The sequence below is a fragment of the Corapipo altera genome, unplaced genomic scaffold, assembly GCF_003945725.1.
Source record: "Corapipo altera isolate COAL_440 unplaced genomic scaffold, ASM394572v1 0, whole genome shotgun sequence".
NCBI lineage: Eukaryota > Metazoa > Chordata > Aves > Passeriformes > Pipridae > Corapipo > Corapipo altera.
In genome coordinates, this window is record NW_020884872.1 from 35,023,336 (window position 1) to 35,049,566 (window position 26,231).

The 26,231-nt window shown below is 39.4% G+C and overlaps 1 protein-coding gene across 2 annotated transcripts in view; it reads left to right on the top strand.

Moving 5' to 3' along the window:
• CD99 (CD99 molecule (Xg blood group)) overlaps positions 1-25,373 on the top strand; it is a 28,601-nt gene extending 3,228 nt beyond the window's left edge. Inside the window, exons 2-11 of one of the 2 annotated variants that reach the window (XM_027643537.1) lie at positions 15,437-15,472; positions 15,817-15,876; positions 16,363-16,395; positions 17,293-17,334; positions 17,487-17,519; positions 18,888-18,959; positions 20,507-20,548; positions 21,083-21,193; positions 22,014-22,070; positions 25,250-25,373. In XM_027643537.1, coding sequence (XP_027499338.1) covers positions 15,437-15,472; positions 15,817-15,876; positions 16,363-16,395; positions 17,293-17,334; positions 17,487-17,519; positions 18,888-18,959; positions 20,507-20,548; positions 21,083-21,193; positions 22,014-22,070; positions 25,250-25,275 — 512 coding nt within the window. In that variant the 3' untranslated portion in view covers positions 25,276-25,373. The remainder of the gene's footprint in view (positions 1-15,436; positions 15,473-15,816; positions 15,877-16,362; positions 16,396-17,292; positions 17,335-17,486; positions 17,520-18,887; positions 18,960-20,506; positions 20,549-21,082; positions 21,194-22,013; positions 22,071-25,249) is intronic. The other variant, XM_027643546.1, reaches the window with a different exon arrangement.
• The last annotated feature ends 858 nt before the right edge of the window (positions 25,374-26,231 follow it).

The window sequence follows — 26,231 nt, forward strand, 5'->3', positions numbered from 1 at the left end:
GAAAGGGAAGGGAAAGGAAAGGGAAAGGAAAGGAAAGGGAAAGGAAAGGGAAGGGAAAGGAAAGGGAAAGGAAAGGAAAGGGAAAGGAAAGGAAAGGGAAGGGAAAGGAAAAGGAAAGGAAAGGGAAAGGAAAAAGGAAAGGAAAAGGGAAGGGAAAGGAAAAGGAAAGGGAAAAGAAAAGGGAAGGGAAAGGAAAAGGAAAGGGAAGGGAAAGGAAAAGGGAAGGGAAAGGAAAGGAAAAGGAAAGGAAAAGGAACACTTGTGCTCCTGACTTCTCGTTGAGGCAAGTCAGTGTTGAGAGAAATGACCAGTTGGATGAAAGATGGTGACATGATCCTGTCTGTAATCTAGATGGAGCTCCTGGAGAGTGAGCTCTGCTTTTTGGGCTCTGGAGTTGTTTGCCTTTTAAATCTGATTCAAAAAAACCAAAAACAAACTAACAAACTGCCACAAAACTTTCAGTTGAACAATTTCAGTAGCAGTGCTAGACTGGATACATGGCAGTATGAACATTAAAAGTGCAGCACATGTTTCTCCATGTTTCTATTTTCTCTAATTTGAAAAGCTTGAGGCCTTTTTTTTAATGTGGTGTTATTTATATAAAATGGCCACTGCACTGCTACATCAAAATGATGTCACCGCAACAATCCTTAAGCTCTCCATAGTTAAAGTGATTTAACTTGGCAGGAGTTAAGTGTGACTCAACCTACTGCAATGCAGCCAAGACCAATTTCAATATTTTCCTGATGTTACTCTGGTGCATGTGATGGGTTTGCCTGCGCTTGAGAAAGGACTCTGCTTTAACTCTTGCTGTCTTGAACTTCTCATTGGTATCACCTTTCATCGGGTGACAGCTGTGCTGGTAAAATGCAATAATAATAGGAGTCACTGGTTAAGATCATCTTGCCAGGGGCATTCCTCTTTCTTCTAGCTAAACTACTTTTTCATGCTCCAGCACAGGAACCGACTCTTTGGAATCTAGTAAAAGTGTTTTGAGAGAATATTATGAGCAAAACAGTCTCAGGTTGTAGAACTTTTCCATTCTTCTGACACAGACAGTAGTTTTCCTCGCTGATGATGATTATCATGATTCCAATCTGAGTAATTTCTGCACTGCATTAGTGATCACTTAGGGGTCTGTGCATATGTATTCTCAGAACCAGTGGTGTTCCTGAGCATGTTCTAAGGGGACTCCAAAGGCCATTACTTCTGCAAACTCATGGCAGCCTCTTCAGCACTTAACTTGTCATGCGCTGGGGCATTTTATAGCCAGAGAAGTTCAGCCTTCTTCATGTTGTTGATTTGCTGGCTTCAGACTAATCAGTTCAAGTTGGGAAAATATGGTGCCCGTTACTTAGTACTGTTTTTGAGAACTTTTCCTTTAATCAGTGTCATCAATACAGTGGAAAAATTCTCTAGAGACATTGCCTTAAAATTTTGTGGGTGACACCATGGCAGATGGTAGGGCTATGTTTCCACCCTTTGCAACAACCAGCTCCAGACATATTGTACACCATTCCAGGTGAAAGCAGTTGGGCTCTTGCTTCTTCAGCGAGAAGGATTAAAAAGAATGTATTTACAACACCAGTTGTAACATACCAGCTATATTTTTTGGCTTCTGGCTCATTCAAGAGCTGTAGCACACCTGGAATTCCAGCTGTTAATGCAGCAGCTGCATCATTCAGAGTTCTGACATCTGCTGTTAACTGCAGGTACGCTTCTGGACAGGCTGAACAAGGCTGTTGTAAGATAAATGTGTTTTGAATCTCTCTTCTCTTGTTTTTCTGGGGAATCAGTTGCCAATTACTTTTTAAATCTCACCAGTGTCCCCTTAATCAGTTTGGTACCTCTTTCAGCAAATTATTCACATTGCCTATACCAAAAGCCTAATGCCTTCCTGCCTCATCTATCCATCTGCAGTGGTCAAGAAGGGCAGGGCAATAGGGGCAGTGGCAACAGGTAGGGGCTACCAGTCTTGTGTATTCAAACTGAGGCTGCTTTCTGTTAGAGGTAGTCATGTGTCTTCCCCACTTCCTCTGTGTTTGTCTGCATTTATCACTGCTACGCAAGGGCAATAAGGTGCACTGAGCACCCATATCCATTAGGACACAATGGAGATGGGGCCAAGTGCTGCCTGGCTGCCTTACTCAGCCCAATAAATGTGGTTATCTGCACCTGCTGCTAGTGCAGTGAATTCAGGTGGATTGTCTAACAATGTACAGTCCAGAGATTGTGGCAGGAGAAGGCAGTGGTTGAACTGAGCTCCAGCTCTGTCCTATGCTCACAACTCCTCAGCCAGCAATGCAGCATCTCTGAAGGGCCTTCCGTTCAGCTTGATCATACTCTCTCTTTTTCCATTAAGAAGCATCCATAAGTCCCAGCATCTGTGATAGGGGCATACAAAATTCCTATTCTTTTCAGGCATTTTTCCCCAAGGTTTGCTGTACTGAGGGAATCTTGATGTTATCTCTGGCCTTGCATGCTTCCCCCAATTGGACCTAGGAGGTCATTCCTTGGTCAACAAGGGTCCCACCATGTTATTAGCCTCTGTTACCTAGACCCTGCAAGTTATTCCCAACACAGGAAAACAGTGTTCCAGCTTGTGTGTCTTGCCCCTGGCCTTTCTGTCTGTATTTTATTGGCTGCTGCAGAAGGTGTCTGTGCTGCCTTGCAAAGGCACATAGTGCCAGCAATAGCACTGAAACACCTCTTCTGCAGACTTGAGATCAATACTGCAAAAGGTAGTGTTTGGAAGATTGCTCGGTACATACAAACTAGTTTTAGTTTGCTTTTTCATTAAAAAAAATTAATTTTGTTTCTCTATATGCTTGCAAATTTTTGTCTGGGAAAGATGTCCCTGCTTGATGCAGGAAATTTGTTGCCTGCTGCAACAGGTACATTTCTTGCCTGTATAAAATAAAAATAAATGTTGTGATACTCATCACAAATTCCTTTTCAGCTGGTTTAGTCTCTGCATTTGATGTAACTGTGAAGCTCAGAAAAATAGGACCCAGAAGATTTTCTACAAAGGATTCCAAAAAGTCATAAGGCAAATTCCTTTGACAGTCCAAGAGCTTATTCTTTATGGAGTAAGGCCTGTTTACAGTAGTTCTTCTAAATATTCAACAGTTTTTCTAAATATAGAACAGTTCCTTTAAAATACATAGTGAATGTGTCAAATGCAGGAGTCATTCAAACATGTTCTGGGAAAAAAATAATTTTGAAAGAAAACATCTATGTTTTAGGTCAGGTCTGATCACATAGTATCATTAGCTGCATAACAAATGCATTTGGCTTACTTTATACAGATATCAGTCACTTGTGAAGCATCCACATACTATAAACATATAAGAAATGTCATCTTTAACAGTACTTATAAAAGGAAGCTCCCTTGACCGAAGCAATTGTTAGTTAACTGCAGATGTTCATTTGCTCTACTTTTCCCATAGCTTGTGTTCTCTAAAACTCCCATTGGATCTCTTCTTGCTTCAAAGTTTTTCACAGGAAATGTAAAAAATATATTTCTTGATGTATGTACATTCTGGATGTATTTAAAGTAACCATAAAACTCATTTCACTTTGACCCAAAGAGTTTGGAATAATAAAGTAAAATCAAACATTGTTTTTAGGATAGCAGTCTTTCTTTCATCAGGTAAATGTTATCACTCAGTATAAAAGTTAATCTTTCTGTGAAATAGTAGTTCTTTTTGATTAAACCCCTATCAATCTAATTGGTTAAAATCTGATTTTAAATATAAAACTGTCTTTATATGTTTTTTTGCTTAACCGCAGAAAAATGTTGCTTGTATATTTTCTTTTTATTAAGAAGTCCAATATTCTGTGGAAAATATAAAGTGAAAAATTGTTAAACTCTGATATTTCTGGGAAAGCCAATCCTGCAAGTCTGGTAGACCTTGCAGTATTGGTAGTATTACTGTTTTTATAACTGCCACAAAAATACTACACTTTAGAGCTTTTCTGTCTGGAAAAAATGGAGTTAGAGTGTTTAGACTTAACATTTTACCACCACTTGTTTGTTCCCTGTGATTTGGAGGAAAATACTGAACCTATGTGAAGAGGGAAGGAGTAGTGGTGATAGTAGTCGGTGTAGTAGCGAGATGCGGTGAATTAAAAATAAGTGAGGCAAATGTGTCGGATAGTATCCAATGTTTATTAGAGCTGATGCTATTGTTGGACAAAACAGAGAGCTCTGGAGTCACACAAGTCCTTGTTAAATTTAGAAACAAGAAGTTTCAGGTTAAGCTTTGGGGGAAGGGTTTGAGGTAGCCTATGTGGAAAGCTTTTAGATAAGGCTATCTTTTTTTTATATTTTATATCTTATATTTCAGTCTGCTGATTCTTTCCTCACCTGCAGCTATCCATACCTGTCTGTATTTTCCCTCTTCGATGCCAGAAGTGTCTGCCTGCCTGGCTGCCTCTGTGTTTCTCAGTACATCCTGGATGCAATCTTGCGATTGGATCCCAAATTCAGTGGTTACTTCACCCTCTATACCCTGCTCTCTTCCTCTCCAATTGTTGCAAATGGTTATAGAGACATCACTTCTTCAAATCAGAGCAGTTGGTGCTTGTCTTAGCCAGCAAGTTTTCAATCCAATTTACAATATCATTTTCTTCCCCCATTCTCAAGAACTTCCAGCTTTCCTTTATGCTGTTTTGGCCTTCTGTAAAGGTCAGCTCTTTTCTGGGCATTCTTACCAGAGATGTGGATTTTTTTTTCCCAAAAAACTTTAGGCAAGAGCTGTCATTCTGAAGCTCGTGGCTGTAGTGAGCTGACAAATCCTCTGCATCTACACTTAATCTCTCTCTCTCCTTCTTTCTCTTCCCTGCCTGTTGCTGGTTTCCCTTGGGTGTTGTCAGTGCATTATTGTCACTGACTCCAGTGCCAGTCCTGTACCCAGGCACAGCTCCCTTCAGCTTGCAGTTTTTACCTGTCCTGCAGACAGGTTTTCTATCTGTTTGTATTGCTTTCCTGTGGTGCTCCATGAAATGAGTAAATTTCTAATAAATGAGTAAATTTCTAGTGCAGACTGGAGTCTGGCATTTAGAAGGTGATACAGTGGAGATGATGAAATTATTTCTTAAGAGTGGACATGGAGAATTCTTGTTGAAGATTTTGTCTAAATATAACAGAAGTACTTTCACAAGATGCATTTGAACCAGAAATGCTTACGGTTTCACTGTGAATGCATTCCAGATGTTTTGCTGAGCACATGAACACATTGAAACTGCTTAGTATATAGCCTTGGTACAAAAGGGAGGATTTGCCATTTTCCTCAAGTAATGTAGGATGGGAAGTTGAAAAAAACTTGCAACCGCCTTTTAAATGAGAAACAAATCTGACAAAACCTATGCCACGTTTCTGGCTTGCCATCTCTCTGTGGCTACCACTTAGTGGAATATTAACTAATCTATTTATTTTATCTGTCTGGTTTGGGCAGCTGAAACTAGTCACATTGACCTGGGTGCATGGATGTCTTTAAGAAATATTTTTTTGGTAGTAATTTTGCATACACAATAGAAAGGTATTAGAAGTAGAAAAGATGAGCCTTCTGCTGCAGTGTTCCATATTGCCCAGAGCAGCAGGCTGCTGTCACGTCACACATCCTGTGGCTGAAGCTATTCTGCCCATTTCCAGTGCTGTTGTGGTGCGATGGAGCACAAACTGTGAAATCCTGGCTCACTAGATTGTCACATAATGCAGCTGTCTCAGTTAGTACCTTGATAGTAAATACCTGTAGGAAGAAAAGTGTCACTATTGCTACTGAAACATGTCAGTGCTTATTTTGAGTAGAACAATAGGTTTTGTTATAAAATGAGCTGACTAGTACCAGAAGTGGTTTAGTCTTAGAACAACAGATTAAAATATGGTTTGAATCATTGCAAATAGTGTACTGAGTCTGGTTTCCTCTACTCCCTGCCTTCCCCACAGGAAACCACAAGCAAGACCCAAAGTCTTCCTCTTCTTACTTTTTGCCAAAGATGCAGTAGCTCTTTTCAAGTACACAGATTGAAAAGCCTGAAAAATCTTTTTAGCCGTAGCTGAACAAGCCATAATGAAAAAAATCCAGAAAAGCAAAGTCAATTTTATTGTTCAGGTAATGTTTTTGGCTAGAATACAGAATTTGTTTGGACTTTACTATTAGTATACAAATTATATTGAATTGGTAAGGCTTCTGGTGAGGAAGGTGAAAGAAACAAGCTTTGAAATTAAATGTCAGTTTACAAGTATCAGCAGACATAAAACAGTCCTGCTTACTAGGAGTCCTCATGTCGGTGCACTGCTGTAAAAATAACAGGATTGATCTGCTTCTGTGTGCATTGCAAGTGTATATTTCAAATACATTTTATTTTAAAGAAGGGATTCACAAATGCAAATCCAAGTTCTATGTACTTGTTCAACATAAATTGTAATTTTTTTTTCCTTAATCATAGTGAGGATTATTTACCAGTAAAACAGTTGAGGTTTTGGAGCCAATGCATATTTTTACCCAGTGCCTGCCAGATCACAGATTTTGGTTTCTTAGTACTTCCTCCTTCCTTCTGCTAAAATTTTATCATCTTTCATCTCGTGCAGACCCCCCTAACCTTTCAGCCCCTGAGCCTTGCTGCTGCACTTCCGTTTTCCTCTGAGCCCCCTGCTCTTTCTTCAACCCCTCCCTGCCTCAAAATCTTAAGAGTCTACCAGAGATGTAGTGTGAGCAAATAAGGATGCAGACAAAGGAAAATACTGTTGTTTCCTGACCATTTGTTGGGGAGGAAAGCTTTCAATCTTACATACTTTATTGCTGTGTAAAGTGTTTTACTGAATTGGGATAAGCAGAAAAAGCAGACAGCTCTTGAAGTCGTGGCTAAAGACATCACACAATTTCCCTGAAAACACTTCTGTCTTTCTCTGCAAAAGGCTGGGCAGGGTACTGAGCTGTAGAAATGCATATAGAGGTCTTGAGTGCAAGGAGGAGAAGCTGTTGTTATCAGAGTAGAAGCTATCTGGATAAACTTCTGCTGCTAAAATAGCATTAAGTGGTTTGATGTCAGTTGTAGTTACTTTCAGGAGAACCAATGATTTTATTAAATTGCACAGTAGAGAAGAGTTTGCAGCCTGCTTGAATGAAACAGTTTTCCTAAATTGGAAATTAATCCTTTGATTAAACACTGTTATGGTCTTTCCAGTGTATATGACTGTTAATTTTTGGTGCTGGCTGCAATTTGGATTTTTATCCCAGTGAAGCTTAATGTTCATGAGCCTGTTCATGAAGGCCAGAACACCTGAGTGTTTGAAGGACCTTGAAGGCATGCCCCTTTCCAGCCCTATCATCTCCACTGGTGCCCATCTTAGTGCCATCAGTGTGTATGTTGCTGTGTGCTGACTAGTTTTGACTGCTTGTGATGTGGCTGCTGTTTTGAAGTACACAGTTCAGAGCAGAAGGCTTCATGGATGTCAGTCAGCTGCAGAAGGGTTCCTGTCAGGAACTACTGAAGGTATTTCTAGATGTAAGTGCAGAAATCTTGGAGAAGTAACTGGATTCTTTGGCACTGGAAGAAGGAGAGATGCTGAGAATACTGACTTAGACCTCTGGAGAATGTTATCAAAAATTTGCAACAGGCCCTTGCCTACTGAAGAGAGAGGCTAGGGTGCAAAATACAGAATTACAAGGGTAAATACTTATGCACACGAGGTATCCTAGCCAAATTGGGGCACTCTAATGTGGTTTTACACAGGGTTCTTGTAGCTTTTAAATGTTCAAGTATAAGAAAATTTGACTAGTCACTGACATCCACAGTACTGAATACTAATTATAGTAATACTTTGCAAAGCACCTTTATTTCCTGCTGATTTTCAACTGATCCAGACCTTCTTGAAGTCAGACTCACTTTTGTTACTTATCTGTGATGCCAGGAAATGATGGGAGGGTTTCAGAGAGGTGTTAGAGGGGCTAGGATGCTGTTATCAGGCATATATTTTATCCTTCGTGGACAACTCTAAGCTTCCAAGGTATAAAATTATTGTTTACAAGGCTGAGCTGTCCTTTGCTTTCTTTTACATAAGCATGAACAATACCAAAGTCTTCAGTAAAATTCCACTACCTTGATGCATCGCAGTGTATAATGTGAAATACACATTAACAAAGTTAATATACTTCAATACTACAAAGACTGATTGATGTAATAGTTAAGGAAGAGAACTTACATAACGAGTAAATGTGAGCCTTGTGGTAAGAATGCACCTGGTTATGAAAATTTAGGCTATGTGAGTAGTAGCTGTCAGAAAGCTTGTCAGCTTTCTGAAAGCTTAAAATCCTGTCTCTAGAGCAGCTTAGACTTTGAAGCTGTAGACTGTGAGCAACATGTACTTAAAGACTTTTGGTTTCTTAGGTTTATAAAAATGAGATACTGACATTTCTTATGCTAGGACAGAATTTCAAAAGGCTGAATGCAAAGTAGGTACACAGTGCCTGCTTGATCTTGGTGAGATTTGAGAACAAGTTCTCCTGACTGCTTCAGAGCTCCTTATCCAACCCTGGCACAGGTCTCTCAAGAGGCGGTGGTGGAAACCAGGGGTGTGTTGGACCACTGTTAGCCTCCCTAGGGGAATAGTGATTATGTTGAGACCTGGGAAGAGGGACAGGGGTAATCCTTGCCTGCTCCAGGGGCCAAAGGACAGGGTTGGCTTCTGCAGGTGCTTTGTTGATGCAAGAGAAGGCAGTGACAGTAGTGGCCCCAGGGCTGGCCTTGCTGACATAAAGTAAATTCGTGCCTAATGCATACAGTGACATCAGTGTATTTTAGGGCTCCTATGGGAAAGGGTGCCAGGAACTCAAGACCAGTTACCTAGAAGGGTGAAAATTTCAGCATGCAAGTGCAAGGACCAAACATGCAGGGTTTAAATAACTTAAGGTGAGGCAATATTTAATCAAACACCTGTGGCCTTTTTCAAGGGTATGCTAAACATGGATGCAGACAAGATGATACTTCTGTCTGCCAGTTGTGTTTTACCATAGTCCCTGAATTGACAAAAAAGGAAACTATTTGCTATCTAGAAAATACTTTATTAAAATGCTCACTAATTTTAGTAATGTGTTTATGCTTGGTAAGGCCAAGTACATAGGTGAAATAGCAATAAGCATAGTATATGACACAGTCTTGAATTGGGGGGTCAGGCCCTCCTGAAATTACAGGTCAGAAATAATGTGCAAAAATCAAGTAAATATGTCCAATAGCTTTTTATGTGTTATCACTGGGATTCAGCACCGTTATTGAATTTTGCAAAACCCCTTTCCTCTCTTTCTGCTTCCTATTTCAGTGCCCCCAAAACTTAATCTTGTAATTTCTTGATGAAAGTACCACACTTCTGTCACCCAAATGTTCTTCTAACAGCTTTTGTTAGTGTAGCATAGGTTTCTGCTTACAAGCTTCGGGAGAAGGAGGAACGTGTTTCATTTCTTATATATATAAAGAATTGCAGATGGGCAGAGTGACTTATTTTATTTGTAATTCTGTGACTTGTAGCACAAGGAGTTTAGTCCAGTGACTAGAATGGGCCCATGTCATAGAACCTCAGGGTGCTGAGGCTGGAGGAGGCCTCTGGAGACCTTTCAGTCTCGCTCCCTGCTCCAGCAGGGTCAGCCTCTGAAGGTTGCCCAGAACTGTGGTCAGCTGGGTTTTGCTTATTTTGGACATGTGGGGGCGGTACTCTCTGCAACAAAACAGCTTTCCCCAGAGTGTAGAATATACTTCAGCTCTTCCCAAGCTGCTGTTAGTGACAGTGCCTTGGAAGCACTTTTAAGCTTAAGGAGAAGATCTGGGACCTGTGGCTCTTCTGTTTGGTGCTGTTTTACCACTGAGGGTTGTTACCCAGCATCCCAGCTGTAAATTGGAAGGGGAGTGGTCACATGTGTTATGAATGTAAAGAATTACAAATTGTAAGAAAAGAATCAGACTGCAGTAGACAACTCATCACTGGGTGGGTTGTGATTAAGATGCCAAATATTTGCTTTTATCCTCACTACTTCATTGAAGGGAGTCACAGGAGTTCTTACTTTTGCATAGTTCTCTTTCACCCCTTCTCATTTCTGTATAAGCAGCTCTGCATTTAACAGGACTGTTGCCATCGTGTTAATTCTCTAGCTTTGCAACTGACTCAGTTCTTCTGTGTGCTTTCTGCTGATTTAGAGCTATTCATTCTGTCCTCTTACTCCTATGTCAAATCCTCCCCCGGAAAACTCTGCTTATAGTTAATAAGAGCTCTAAGAGCCTTATTGTATTTTCCTACTTTCTATAACTCAAAGGGGCAACAAAAGTTGCCCAGTGCATGGGAAAATTTTAAGCAAGCAAAATTCCCCAAACTCTGCTTCAAAATATGGTTGTTTTCATCTCTGGTAGATGGCTTGTTTTACCATATTTTGTTAAAAAACCCTCCCATAACTACAGCTAAAGTAAATAGTTTGAGTCAAAATGTAGCCTTGTAGGCTTTTGAAAATATTAAGTTGCCATTTTTGAACAGAAGGAATAGTTAGTAATTCAAATTAAAATAAATCACAAATAAGTCTAAACTCTCTTTTCTAGCAACTAGATCACAAAAAGATTAGGCCACATAATTGTCTAACTTTTTATGTACTGTGTTTTCAAGATAGGTGCAAATAAAGTAACTTTTCAGGGAAGAAACTTTTCTATCACTGTAGAAAAAACAAAATATGATTGTTTTTAGGGTAGTCTTATACGTGTCTTTGAAGAGGAAATAATTTTTTTTATTTGTTCCAGTGGAGATTTAGCTGACTTTATTCCCATCAGCTACATTGGTAAATGTCCCAGATATGCAGAAAGCAGACACTCTCCAGATGTAAAAAAAAAATTGTCTTTGCTTTTTTGGCTGATTTACAGTTGTTATTGGTGTTTGGGGCATATTTGTTTTAAGCAGGAAGGGGCTTCATTCTGCTAAGCAAAATTTTATGCAAAGTTTTTTGTTTTCTCTTGCTCTACAGAGAAAGCGAACTTGAAAAACAGCATTGATAGGTCGGTAGTTGTAGGAGGGACAGGATTTGAAATCAAGTGTGAGATGAGACTCTGGGCAGGGATAAACTGCTCCTTGGCAGTGGGAGTAAACGTCCTGTCTGCATTGCCAGATGCAGAGATCTCACCTGCAAACCTCGGCACTGGCTGAAAGGAAAGAGTATAGTTTTAAGTACATTCCTCTGTTAGTTACCTAGCTGCAAGTAGTTTTCATGTTTCGGGTTCTCCACTTAAAATGTTAGAGATACAGTTCTTAGAGTAAGATATGGAGAACCAAGTCACCTTTCTCCTAGGTTTTTTGTAATTAAATTGCTTCTCTTGGTTTTGCCTTAGGACATACTGGAAAATAATTGTCAAAATGTGAGCTGAACAGTAGAAGTCCTTTATTAGTAGATAACTAATGCTGGTGGGGCAAAACCTGGAGGCAGGCAAAACCTTCCTCTACTGCCCACTTGATCAAAACCTGATCAAGTGGGCAGTAGAGGCAGAGGTGCTGATCTACTTTCTCTGGTTACCACCAGCAGGATGCAAGGAAATGGAATGAAGCTGCATCAGGGAAAGTTCAGATTGGACCTTAAGAGCAGGTTCTTCTCTGAGAGGATGATTGGGCACTGCAAAAGGCAGGAAGGAAGTGGTCATGGCACCAAGCCTGACAGAGTCTAAGGAGTGTCTGAATGAGGTTCTTATTCATATTGTTTATTTTTAGTTAGTCCTGTGAGGAGCAGGGAGTTGGATTTGGTGATCTTATGGGTCTCTTCCAGCTGGAGATATTTCATGATTGTAAGTCAGCCACTGATGGAGTAGCAAGTAATGTCGAGCTGTGGGATGAAGACAAGGTGACCACTGTCACCTGGTCCATAGGACGACAACTGGAAGACCAGTTGCAGCTTGCAGGCTCTGTGGCACCCTGTGGTGCACAAGGTGCGAGGGAGAGAGGGAGGGAAGGAAGAAGGAGAACACTGCATTCTTGGGAAAACAAAATTCAAGCAGTCTGTTGCTCAAGTCAGAAAGTTACATTTGTAGTGATTCATCACAAGTCTCCTTTCTTGGTGTATCGCCATACAGGTGACTAAGGGAGGAAGTTTCCAAAGCTCCTGTCAACTTCTGCAGTGGAATGTAAATATGACTAATACTGTAGCAGTAAGTATCTTGAGAGCAGTGATAGGTCTTCGCAAAGCACTGCTATTTGCATAGTTACTTGGATCTCCTGAATACCCTCTAGCTCTTCAACTATTCAAAAACCTATGTTTGCTCTTTTGTTTTACCTACTGTTTTTCCCACAGCTAACACAGACTATGCTGGTTACTAGGGACAGCCTTCTAAAGATCCATCTCTTGAGATCTGGTATTTGAGCTACAGACATGAAAGGGAAATATTGTAGACACTTCTGAAATGTTCTTGAATGTGCTCGTGCCCCTAGGAGCTAGAAATACCTGCTGTATCATGCTTTATATGCAACATAGTATCTGCTTTATTTGTAAATATCTTTGCTTAGACTAAGAAAATGGTTATAAGCTTAGTTGCTCTGGGTGCTCCTTAGACCTGTAGGGAGTGCAGTGTATTCTTGCTGATTTTTTTTCTTCTTAGATCCTGATAATACCTTTAGTCCACTTCTGTGGCTTTATCTCCTGTTTTCTGATTATTTCTTTCCTGGAGCCAGCTGAATCCATAGTACTGAGCTTTTCTCCTTTCAGGCTAAGTCACTAAACTTCTAGTTTAGTTGGACCCACCCATACCAAAAGCTGAGCGAGTACAGTTGTAAAAGCAGCTGCTTTAAAGACAAAGGAAGGTTTACCATAAACAATGGAGAAACACCTTTCTTTGCTGGGAAAGCAGACTGCCAGCACCTTAGAGTACAGATTATTGTAACCAGTTTCATAAGCTAGTATTTGACATTTTCTGCTACTACTTTATCTCAAAAAAGTAATGTATGTGAGGACTCTGGCATCTTGCTGCGTGCTCAGAAAGCAGAAGTGTGGTTGCAGAATATTGAATCTCTCCAGTCAATAAAGCATGATCTTTTTCTTTTATTCACTCTCAAATTTGTTTATTCCTCTGTCAAAGCAGCATGTCTTCTGTGAGACTGGCAGTCAGCAGTCACATCCTAAATTATTTCTTCGTGAAGATCTTATGTGAAAACAATCCCTTAAAATAGCAATATCAGTGAAAGCACCCCTTTTTACAATGGTTTCCTCCTCTTAAGGGAAAGCACTGCAGCTGGAACTATTCTGAGTTCCTGGACTATGTTTCATGATGGCAATGGGAAACTCTTCAAATGCCCTCAAATTTCAGCTGCGCCAAAGCATAATCTTGAGTGTATGTGCTTGTTTTTCCTTCTGTCACTCCTCCTAAAAAGAAACAGGGCTCTTGAAATATACCCACCAGTGTAATGTTCATTCTCTTAGTGATATATCTTTAACTTTGAGACAGATAGTGTTAATAGTTTATGATGGTCCATCCTCTGGTTGCTACTCTGGTAGAGTGTTTTGAGGAATATGCATCTTCAACAGATCCCTCTGCCTGCCTTCTTAGAGTCAGACTATGAAATATCTGATCAGGTCCTGTCTTAGGCTTTCTTCCCAGGAGGACTGTAGCCTGAGAGATACATGTACTCGAGAAAACAAATAAACTAGAATTCAGAGTTGAGGAACAACTATGCAAATACCTGTTTAAATTTGAGTGTTCTAACCTCTTTTTGCCTGTTAATATGGACGTTTCTTGATGTAGTGTAGCCAAGGGGGTAACTTCAAAAGTAACTGACATTGGGGTCTTAGCACCTTCTAATTTTACAGAGGTTTTTGAGATTGTATTGCAAGATGATATTGACTTCAGATAAGCAACCCTACTTGGCTGTGAGCAAGGTGGTTCTTGGTTCAGATGTTACAATTTGGGAATCACTACTTAGACTTCAGATTTCAGTTTCTACTGTAGCAGTTCAGTTGGCCAGATGAACACTTTTTTTTTTGTTCCATTCCAGTTGTCATTCCTAGCTTCCCTATTAAAAAAAAAAAAAAAGAAATGTATCTTAGTCTCTTTTCTTCTCAGGGGAGAAAAAGGCATTATTAGTGCAGTTATCTGAGAAGTAAAAGAGATTTCAATTTTGACCTCATTTAAGAGGAAAGATGTCACCAAGTATAGGAGCATCCATCATTCCTGATATTAAAGTCATGACTTGTCCTTGTCTTAGCTTGGTCTGTCATGCAAGTGAAAGGGACATTCTGCTTGTGGTTTGATTTTGATGTTTGTTTTTTATTTCTCTCTTCAGACTTTGCAGTAGCCAGTTCTGATGCCTCTTTGGTAGCCTCATTCTTAGGGGAAAAGCCAGACACACCAATGCTTTGTGCAGTTATCTTCTGAATTCAGGCAGTTCTGTTTGGAAATAACTTTTGCTCTGTCTGGCTTGATAGTGAGTAGGTAGAAAAAGTCTTTCAGCTTCTATTGGGCTGAAGCAGTGTATTTGTATGTCTTTTCCTTGAATAGCCAGTATCTACTTCCGTGCCATTTTCTTATTCCGTGTTTCAGTGAAAATAGGGATAATGAACAATCAGCAATACCCCAAGAGTTGTTTTAGCTGTCCGCTTCTTTTACAAGCCTCTGCTGCTGAGATCACACTACTATATTTATGCTGTGAAACCAGTTTTTATCATGTATATATTGAGTTAATGTGTTTGCAATTGGCTGGATAAGCAGCAGTAGCTCTACCGATTGACTTAATATAGCAAGAGTGGGTGTTTTTGTCCTAAAGACTGAAAATAGAATTTAATCCACCTTGAGCAGAGAGCCTGTAGTGGCACCAGCTGCATTTAGCTATGTTTTAGGAAGTTAAAGAGACTGCTCAAGATCATATATGCTAATATCTTAACCACCTTCGTACTGCTGATCTTGTTATGGGGAAAGATAAGTCTGATAAACCCATTAAAATTAATTTTTAATGCCAAGATTTTAAAAGCAATACTTGATCACATGACTTCCATAATGGCCTTTGTGCTCCAAGGCTCTTCTTCACACTTGAATCTTGTAAATTCTTGTGTACTGGAGCTGTCCCCCTGCTCATTTTGTGGTTCAGTGGAAAGAAGGCTGGGAAAGAATATGCTGTGGATGGCACTAAGAAAGCATGCTATAGCAAGTGGCAAGAATAAAGGATTAAGTTCATTATATTGACTCTTATGACCCTCTGGGTCCTTTCTATAGAGCAAATTTTTAGAGCTGTTCCTTTATTTCTGAAAGATCTGTGGATAATGATCTGGAAAAATAGTGAAGAATGTCTTCAACCCTGACTGAGACTATTCTATTCTGAATCAGGGAGCAGAAAACATAAGATAGATGAGAAGCATGTTTATGACTTTAATAAGTGTTGGGTGTGAATAAGAAAAAGTAGTGTCCTTACTGTTTCTTTTATCTTCTACAGGCAATTTTGATGACTTCGACTTAGAGGATGCACTTGGTAATTATTGCACTCACAAATTTTGGGAGGTAGGCGGGAAAATAGTGGATGGTCTTCTGAATTGTTTGTTGCCAAGTATCACTACATGACCAAGCATGAAACCTTCCCTGCGTATGTTTGGTTTAAACCTCAGTGGAACAATTCAGCTATGGGTATGTCAAGATGTTGACCACATAGAACTCAAATTTGTCTTTGGAACAATTAAGGATTTCTTTTAAGGGGAAATTGTCTTGCCGTATAGATTTGATCTTGTGCTTTTCATTGTATAGACATATATTTGTCTTTTGTGTAGCTTCCCAACAGTGTATTAAATAGGAATTTTTTTCTCTGACCTTCTCTGACAGGAGAGATAAAGACGACAAAGAAGCCTCTTCCATCTCTGAAGACACCACCACAGGACTTTGGTGGGATATAATTGGCTTGTAATGTCTTTTATTGTAAAGTCAAGTGTGTGTACATAATAATTTGAGAGGCCTGAACTTTTCAACATAGTGGCATACAGGGTTGTGATATTTCTATAAAAGAAAGCAGTTCCCTAAAAGCAAAAGGATTTCTTCATTTTGGAGTCTCCTGGTAGTGCTTTCACAAATGTACTTTGTGATTTCACAGACTTAAAGACTCTGTGAAAATCCCTTTTGTTGACTTTCAGTCTGCATGTTTGGAGCTTGCTCACCTTGAGCTGGCTCTTGACAGGTATCACGATCACCGAAAGCACCATGTCGTTTGGCAGATAGTGCCTGGTAACTGTGGGGCTCCTCTGTGGGCCGCTGTTGAATGAGCATGCTGTTACATTCTTGGTGAAAACATTGTGAGGTGCATTTTGTGTAAAAATAGTCTAAAACTAGTTCAGTTTTTGCATTACTCTTAAAACTTCCCCTCCTTCTTTGTAGATGATTTTAACTTGGATGATGCTCTTCATCCTGGTAAGTATCATGTTTTCCTGGATACTGCTCAAAGGTATTTGTGCAATGTCTATCCATGCTTTATGACCTAAATGTAATAAAGGGCACTGAGTTGATTAAGGTAGCAGACTGCAGATAAAATAATTGCAGTCTAGTTATGTTTATTTACTTTCATTTTAAAGATTCTAGATCACAAAAACTGTATGAATTTCAATAATTTCTTAGCCAAGTCCTACATGTTTCATTATTGTGTCTTCACTAGATGGCACTAATTCCATAAACTATTACTTATGGAAGTAGTTTTTAAATCTGAAGTAATCTCTTCCTTTATAGAAGTAATTTTAGTAGCACAAGTAAACATCAATATGTTAGAAATAATTTGAGGGGAAATACTCTTTCCGATGTGAAGACTGTGACCAAATACAGAAAAAATAACTAAGATCTCTTATTCTCCTATTTTGTAGCAAGCTAAATGAAATGTCATTGTGGGGACCATATTTTTAATTCTGTTCTTTTTAAGTGAGGTGCCAACTTTTATTATTGGTTAAAACTCAGTAATTTTAAAAGAGAAAACAACCAAGTAATCTGTACCTGATAGAAAAATGTAAAGAATTTCAGCCTTTGAAATACAAAGTGCAAATTAAAATGCTGCATAACACTTGAGTTCTTCTGTATATGTTTGTTATAGCAAGGATCTGACATACAGGTTAATATAGCAGAAACACTGTTAGTTGCATGAAAATACAGTGTTTAGCTAAAATAACCAAACAAGTACAGCATTAGTTAGTGAAAGGAAAAATGACGTGGGGAAGTTTTGATACCATTTTTTTAGGTCAGATAGTCTTTCAAGGTCATTGCATGCTCTGCTTTTGGTCTCTTCACACAAGTAACTTATTCTAACTCTTTACTTGTTTACAGATGGTCCCAAGCCAAATCCTCCTGCAAAACCTAGAGACACTGGTAAGACTGACCTAACAGGAATTTCTGAACAGTAGAAGAGTATTCGTTAATCTATCCCAGTTCCTTTCAACATTACTGTATTGTAGTCCAGTTTTTATATCTTAACCTTTTTTTCTTTTTTTTTTTTCCTTAAATCTCTCTTCTGGATGTAGATAACCCCAAGCGAGATCAACCCAAAGACACTGGTAAGGCTTTTAGCACAAACTCCTGAATCAGGGTTTTACTGTCTCAGTTACACTTCTTCTAATTGATCTGTGTTAATTGGCTGCTCTCTATGTCACATGTTGCACTGGATAAACCCTGAGGATTGAGGAAAAGTTGTCTTGCAAGTAAACTTTGCAGCAGTCTTGAAATTCCACAACAAACCTGTTGAGGCACTTTCTCTTAAAAGCAGGATGGTGTAGGGAGGAGGCAGGATGGGACAGAGTGTGTGTGTGCTTGGGGCAATGCTGTGCTTGGCTGCCTGTGGTGGAGCACCCATGTATTGGATTGAGTTCTGTCATCTTTACAAACTGAATCCCTTCTATTCATGCCAGAAGGTAAATAGGAACTGCCTATGATCTTTATTCTTAAAGGATCTAAATTAAAGATAAAGGTCTAAGTTAAAGGGTTGTTTTGGGGGGGGGGGAGTTTGTTTGTTTTTTTTTAAAGGCCCAGTTAAGTAATACAATTATTTGTATTTGAAAGATAGGCTTAAGTACATGTCCTTCCCTGCCTGTTGTGCTTTAGAGGTCTTTGCCTAACCCAGAACAAAACAGATTTAGATCGATGCAGTTGTGAAAATGCCATTATCCATGAACATTGTGGTAAAGAGTCCTTAACTGGAATGCAAGCCCTGGTTCTTGTTCTTTCTGATTTACAGCAGATACTTGAATTTGGGTCTTGCATGCCTCAGTACAGTGCTTTTGCCACCCAACTAAAACATCCTCTGATGCAGTACTTTTAATTTTGCTACTTGAAACATATTTGCTTTGCATAAACTAAGGATTCATTTGGCAGCAGAGGGAAGGAGGAGAAGGTCCCATGAGGGGGAAGGGAATGCTCCGTAAGGTAGGGTTCAGTGGAAATGGAGAAGGACTAGACCAATGTCCTGCAATAAGTCGGAGAAGGGAATTACATTGGGACTGTTTGTGACTAAGAAACCCAGCTCTGAAGATTCATTCACAGTTGCAGCCCTGAAAAGAATCGATCCTTTCCTATCCACATCCTTTCTTTGCTTTCACAGCATAGGGAGACTTGGGTTATTCCAATTAAGTAGCTTATAGGGCTTCTTGCTCTCTTAGCCTGATTTGTGCTACTCTGCTCTTCTTGCAGTTGTTCAGAAAGTCTGGAGGCAGGAGTACTGCTGTCAAACTGTGTAGTGCTCAGCTGAAGGGACCTGACATTGTGAGGGCTTTTAAAATGTGAGCATATTGTGACTATGATGCTAAGCCTAAAACCACAACAAATTCAAATGAACAATCTTGAGGAAATTTCCATGTCATTATGTACCTTGAGGTGTCTTTTCACTGAACTTAAAACAAGTAAGGTAATGCTGTTTGCATTTTTTATAGGCACATTTGATGATGCAGATCTACTTGATGGCAGTTCACCAAAAGGAGGAGGTGATGGTAGTGGCAGCAATGGTAAGACAGTAGGTCGTGCTTCTTATTGTTTCTGTGGTTACCTGAGTTTTCGATAAAATCTTGCTCCCAAGCTGGTTAACATGCTCTAATTTGTAACACCTTTAGTTCTGGTATCTGAAACTTAAGAGCATATCTTTGAATTCATAAGTAATGTGTTCCGTCTCTACCAAAAAAACCTACCCCAAATAATTAAGAGGTAGAACTTGTCTAGAGGTAAAACTTCCATGATTTTTACTTTTATACTAAGAAGGATGACTTTTTGAACTGAGACGTGAATGTAGTACTTACTTCATAATTTACCATAAATATAGTTCCTAAAGTCCTTCCAGGTACTATTTTTAGATCTTCTGTGACACACTGTCAGTTTCCCGTAGCTCTTGTAGTTAGAAAGTCTGAAGGTGGGCGAGAAGAAGATCCACCCCATGTTCTCAAAAATGTGCTTTGTCTCAAAGGATGAACTGATCCTTACACTTCCAAGTGATTCTTAATCTTCACTTTTTACTGTGAGAGTGGTGAGGCACTGGAACAGGTTGCCCAGAGAAATTGTGGATGCCCCATCCCTGGAAGTGTTTTATGGCCAACTTGGATGGAGCTCTGAGCAACCCAGTCTAGTGAAAGGTGTTCCTGCCCATGGCAGGGGGTTTGGAACTAGATGATCTTTAAGGTCCTTTCCAACCATATGATTCTGTGTAGGGTGTATCTACTCTGAGCAGAATGAAACCGTTTCATAGTTTGCCAGACTTTCTTTTAGTAATTTGACATTTCTAATCATTGTGGCTCGGCTCAGTACAGAGGTGATCACTGCAACCAGGCTGCAGTAATGGTCATCCTTGGGATGTGTCTAGTCATCCCTGTGTGCGTTACTGAAACTTTATTAGTTCCAGATCAGAGTTAGCTGAAGTTATCTTGGTGGGGTTTGAGGTGTGCCAATGGTTACTGACTTCTTCAGAGAGTTATCCTAGACAGAGATTACCTATGCCACTTTTTTGGGTAGCTTTCACCTTTCAGGGTATGTTTGGGGCAGTATCTTGAAAATTGGCAGGGGCAAGAAATATCTGTGGAGACTTGTGGGGTGTTTTGATCTGCACGGGTTCCTGCTGCAATGGTACAAGTTGCATTGTGACAAATATAGTTAGTATTTATAGAACTTCTGTCTTGCTTGCGAAGAGAATTGCAAAAGTATTTAGTAAACGAGGCTGGGATTTTAGGAAAAGATAGTTGTTCCGTGGAAATAGAGCTGAGTGTTACTCTGAAGCTATACAGTGTTCCTCTCCACTGAGTGTTCTGTGGTGGTGCACAAGTTGGTTAAATCATATTTTACAAGTGCTCTGTGCTCATTTTGTGGAAGTGCTGAGTACTCAAGGCTGTAGTTGACACCACCATGACCAGTACTTTGAAAGCAGAAAGTTTGAATGCCAGAGTTTAGCACTGTATGGATATAATATATGGTTTGTAATTTTGGATAATTAATTGGCAAAAGGGTTGTCAATTATGATATGACTGTTCTTTAGACATGTAAAATGTAACCTTTCTGTTTGTTTTTACAGAACGAAGGGGCCAAACTCCAAATAATGGCCAAGAAGATGAGGGTAAATGCATGAATTTGTGTGTATGATGGCGTCTGGATATATGAAGCTTGTTTTCTGGAGTTTTCTGTGTTGCTGATCTTCTGCTAGAATGTTCACTGCTGAGAGTGGGTTACAACTTAAAAATTTTTGTGGAATGTGGAATTCTTACTTTCAAGCTTTGCTTTCATAATCCTTTAAAATCTCTATGTTGCAAATAATTCATAATTGTTAAGGTCTCAGAGATGCTGGTGCAGTGATCGCACACATGGAAAAAAAAGTAGATATCGCCATGAAAGGGTAGCGTTTTTAGTTAGTGGGAATTAGAACAGGAGTGCTTAAGTTCCTTAACAACAGGCATTGCTAAGAAATCAATGGTTACAAAATGAGACAAATCACTTTTCATTATGCATAAAGAAGAAAGAGCTGATGATTACATTTTCATGTAATTTCAGTTTAATGATTTTTGGAAGTGTTCATAGGGTTTACTTTTAGACAATACTATTTTGACATGGCTTTCAATTCTGAAAAATGTATACAAACCTCTGTTTTTTTCAGCTTCTCAGGGAGCAATAGCTGGAATTGTAAGTGCTGTGGCTGCTACTGTAATTGGAGCAGTATCTAGTTTCATTGCTTACCAGAAGAAGAAACTCTGTTTCAAACAAAGCGGTAAGAATTCTAAATTAATTTTATTTTCTACTGTCTAAAGAGATGTGTTTTTGTATTTATATGGGGACTAGAAACTGATCCTATGCATAAGGTAGTTTTAATAGCCCAGTGAATTTATGTTCGCAGGGAGTAACCTTTCTTACTAATCATCTAAGACAGGGTGACTGAAGAATGCCTTGCCCAAAAATTAGACTTTCAGAAGTAGAAGAACTTAAGGCTTTACATTCCTAAAATAAAAGCATTTCTTATTAAAACGTAAGCAGGAGAGACTGCAAGAAAATACCTTTAAAGGAAAATTGATTGGGGATTTGAGACTATTTTCATGCTGAAAAAATAGCTTGTCATTTCTAATTTTGTAAATTTTGCCTTTGTCTTTTCTCAAGATGCCTGCCTACTTATTAGTTTTATGACAACTACCCCGATGGTCATCCCCAAATGATTCTACTGCAGTCATGCTTGCTATCCGCTTTATTTCCGTCTAAATAAGATATGACTTAGATCAGAGAACTTTGGGAATCCTGTGGGTGATAGGAGGGGCAGAAGCTCTGGTTTTGTCTCTTTCAGTCTTTCCGACTATTTGGTGTGGGGTAGTGCAGTCATCCCTACCAGGCACTGCTGTTTTGTAATTTAGGAAGTTTGGAAACTGAGTAACATCTCTACTATGCATATTAAAGTGAACATGCAGGCAAAACAAGGGCAACTCAACTACCAGCAGGTAGCCCATTTTCTTCAATGCTGTTTCTTATGTCAAATTATCTCTATTAATCAATAACTTTGAATATAAAAGAATTTGAACACTAAACATCTCTTTGTTTCCTAGCAGATGAAGAGAATGTGAATATGGATAGCCATAGGGGAGCACAATCTGAGCCACCTGGTAAGACAAGAATCTAGATGGAAAATCAATTTTTTGGTGGGGATCCTATTAAATGCACTTTATTGACATCTAACATAGTGGAGAAAATTATTTGCACTGTTTTGTTTTAAAACAAATACTTATAAGTGTCAATTTTGGCAGAGTATGATCTGGCAGTGTGTCCTGATGACCAAGAAGGCCAATGGCATCCTGACTTGTATCAGGAATAGTGTGGCCAGCAGGACTAGGGAAGTGATTGTCCCTCTGTGCTCAGCACTGATGATGCCACACCTTGAGTCCTGTGCTCAGTTTTGGGCATCTCACTACAAGAAGGACATTGAGGTGCTGGTGTGTGTCCAGAGAAAGGCAACAGAGCTGGTGAAGGGTCTGGAGCCTCTTAGAAGAATCGACTGAGAGAGGAGCTGGGAGAAAAGCCTGGAGAAAAGGAGGCTCAGGGGGCACCTTATTGCTTTCTACAGCTACCTGAAAGGAGGTTGTATGGAGGCCTCTTCTCCCAGGTAACAAGTGATAGGACGAGAGGAAATTGCCTCAAGTTGTGCCAGGGGAGGTTTAGATAGGATATTTGGAAAAAATTCTTCACAAAAAGGATTGTCAAGTATTGGAACAGACTACTTGGGGAAGTGGAGGAGTTGCCATCCCTGGAGGTATTTAAAAGATGTGTAGATGTGGCACTTGGGGACATGGTTCCATGGTGGACTTGGGAGTGCGGGGTTAATGGTTAAAATCGATGATCTTAGAGATGTTTTCCAAAATAAACAATTCTGTGATTCTATGATTTTACCATGACAACAAACTTGGAACTAACTCAAGCATTGCATTGTGAAAATGTGGCCACTCTTCTCTGTTTTTTTATTCTTTGAACAGATTGGTTGATTGCCTTGAGAAGTCATTGAAATACAGGAGCTTAGAGAAAGTAAAGAACTGAATTTTCTCTGCAGAAGTATTATTAAAGACAATTATTAAAACACAAGCCCGCTCCTTTAGTATTATACATAACTGCAATTAGCAGTTTATTAGTCTGTGTTGTTTTTGATTGGAATCTGAAACCTTTTCTGATTACAAACTGATACAGAACTCTGCAAAAATGTATATTAAAAATAATTATGTTTGAATTGTTGCCTAAAGAGACCGTGGAGAAAAAGACTCCAGGCCAATTTAGTGTATAAGATAAAAGGAGTTGGTCCTTTAATTAGCCTCAGGCCAGGGGAATACACAGCACATGTGTGTACCCAAACAGTGGTTCTATGATTTTATAAGGTCCATCCAATCCCAGGTCTATCCATCCCCAGTTCTGCCCCATTCTGCCCCCCAACACGCCCCTTTAGGAATTGGGTTTGGGGTCTTTGGGACCCCTTCTTCCTCATCTTCATCTTCTTCACAGCACACATAGTCCTTGGAGCTCCTCCAGAGTTCTGGGCTTGAAGGTTACTGTGTCTGTGTGATACCTCCTAGTCCAGGCTTAGGGTGCTGTGTTCTTAAACAGAAGTGTTTTTCTACAATTCTACCTTGAAAAGAAGACTAAACGCGCTAACAGAATTTAGAGAGATTGATATGAAATAGGGTAACAGGGTTGAGTATGTGTAACTATTATGCTGCAGGGTAAGGGATATAATACAGCTACATTAAAATCTGCATTTACTACACAACTACTTCTAAAATCTACAAAAGTTAAAAAACTCCAAAAAGCTCTGAGGCATCAGAATAGAGATGTAACTACACTGGAGGCAAGGAGGGACTACACTCACTTTGTTGTAACTAAAACATTTTCTGTTGTGAACAGGGAATGATTCTTGTATGAAAGAACCATCACGTAATTGATCTTTCTACAAAGGTGACACCTGTGGAAAGGTCTCTTTTAAAGCAACAAAAACTTTTACAACCTCACCCTTCACTTATGGTGGTCTAGGGTACTTGGCTGATAGAACAGGTGTTTAACTCTGGGAAAGCCATAGATAGTTCTGGAGGAAATGGTATAGGTGAAAACTTGGTCGTCTAGCCCTTGTGACTGGTCAACAAAGGAAGAAGTAGTATAACCTCATGCTGAAGTTTATTGAGTGTTTTTGAAATACTGAATATTAAAATACCAAAGCAGTATATATTTTCAGTATATTCTTCTGTGAGTTTAAAATCTACAGAATTATTTCTGGGTTTTATGTCATTAAAAAAACCCAACAGTTATATCTTATTTTTCTCAGGTATTTCATCTGTTTGCTAAAAACTTTCATCTGGCTTATGGTCATCTTTATAAACACTTTTCCTTTAAGCTGTTAAATGTATAAAAGCCTCAAGGGCAAAACATTTTCTTGTGACTGGCTGTCAGGACTGGAGATAGGCAGGTATCCTCAATTCAGCAATGCATTAGTGAAGCAAGTAGGATCATTCAAAGACCTACACCAAAGGCAGTTAAAAATATGAGTTGTAGTTGGAATATCCTAAAATTTTGGCCAAGATTCATCAGAACTCAAATGTGAAATGTGTCGGATGATGCATATTTTATTTTAACCAGTAAAGTCAAACTCAGGATGTTATCATATATGATTACTCCTGCCTACGTATTGATGTCACATTACATCCCTTATTTCATACCTCTACTATATTTTACAGACAAACATGATCATGTTTTGAGCCAAGAAACTGGGCATCCATGGTCAGAATGGTGCTGCTCCTGATCTAAGTTCTGGGAGTCAGCAGATGTCAGCTCTGCTTCTGGTAATAGAGAGAGTGCTCGTATACCTACACAGCTTCTAGTTTAAAAGAGGTCTTTTATGAAGCCAGGTCAGATGGCACAGCAGAATACATTTATGTTTTTAAAATTTTATGTAGGCTTATCTTTGACTTCCTGAAAATTTAGTTAACCTTGTTTGAATAACCTACTTTTCCATTATTTACACAGTCTGTACTCCATTTCATGTTGGCATCCGCAAAAACTGCAAGCCTGAGACTGCAAGTGTAGATAGATTCCCTGATGTAGTAGGATGTGGTTATTTGAGTGAGAAATCTGGCTTGTAATATACCTTGATGTGCAGTGTTTTGGCTTCACAAAATCAAGCTCTGCTTACCTGAATTTATCACACAGTGCCAAATGCCTACTGAAACTTCGTTGTCTGCATAAACTGTTAAATAATGTATAATGTCCGTGAACTTAGTGTACTAATCTTGAATTGTTTTTCACTTCTTAGTTCAGCGCACACTTCTGGAGAACTAAATTAAAGAAAACGTGATGAAGAACAGATCTTGAAACTGGATAGAGAGCCTGCCTTCTGCCTGAAAAAAAAAAAAAAAAAGGACACAAAAAACCCATAACGTAAAGAGCAGAGTCTGAAGTTGCATTAGAAAACTGTTCTTGTTTGAAACATCTCTGGGAGTGTGACTTAGACCTGAGTACTTCTGTATGGTTAGCCCTGTGAAGCATTGTTGCACACCAATACACGGCCTTAATGACAGGAGTGTAGAAGTATGTTGTGCCTTTACATTCTTGCCTTTGCTCCTCTGACAGCTGGGTGTGTCTCAAGTGCGTTCAGTATGTTTAACTTTTCCTTACCTCTCCAAAAACAATAAGCAATTAAGGTTTTGTTATGTCATTGCTTTCAGGCAGTACACGCATTTTTTTTTAATACCCTGTGTGCAGTGAGTGTGCCAAACAGCCAGCCTGGTGTATATTGTGGGCACCCGAAAGCAAGTGGCTCACTGTTGTATGAAGGATGGATCTGGGTGTGGGTGCTGCTGACCCAATCTATGTAGCTGCCTGCGTCAGCCACCAGGGAAGAGATACTTGTTCTTGAGCATTCAAGAGACAAAAATTCAGTTTTGTTTTTGCATTTTTTTTCATTGCATCTGTCTGGTACAGATTGAGAAAACCCAAAACTTAGTGCATACAGACCCTTCATCCTTTCTGGCTCTTCCTGCTTTGCGAGTACTGAGCTGGTCAGTTGTGGAAAAGCCTTATTTGCACATCAGAACCATAGCTGGATTTTGTATGTCCAGCAAGATTGATATTTGGCATTGTCTAAACAGTTGTGGCTGAAGCACTGGGGAGTGGGGAGCAACATCTTTAGACTTCCATAGCCAAAAGCTTAACATAAAATAATGTTGAATTCAAAAGGTGTATCATACACATGGAAGGGACAGAAACAGGTCAAAAGTACAAAATAGCAAGACTGA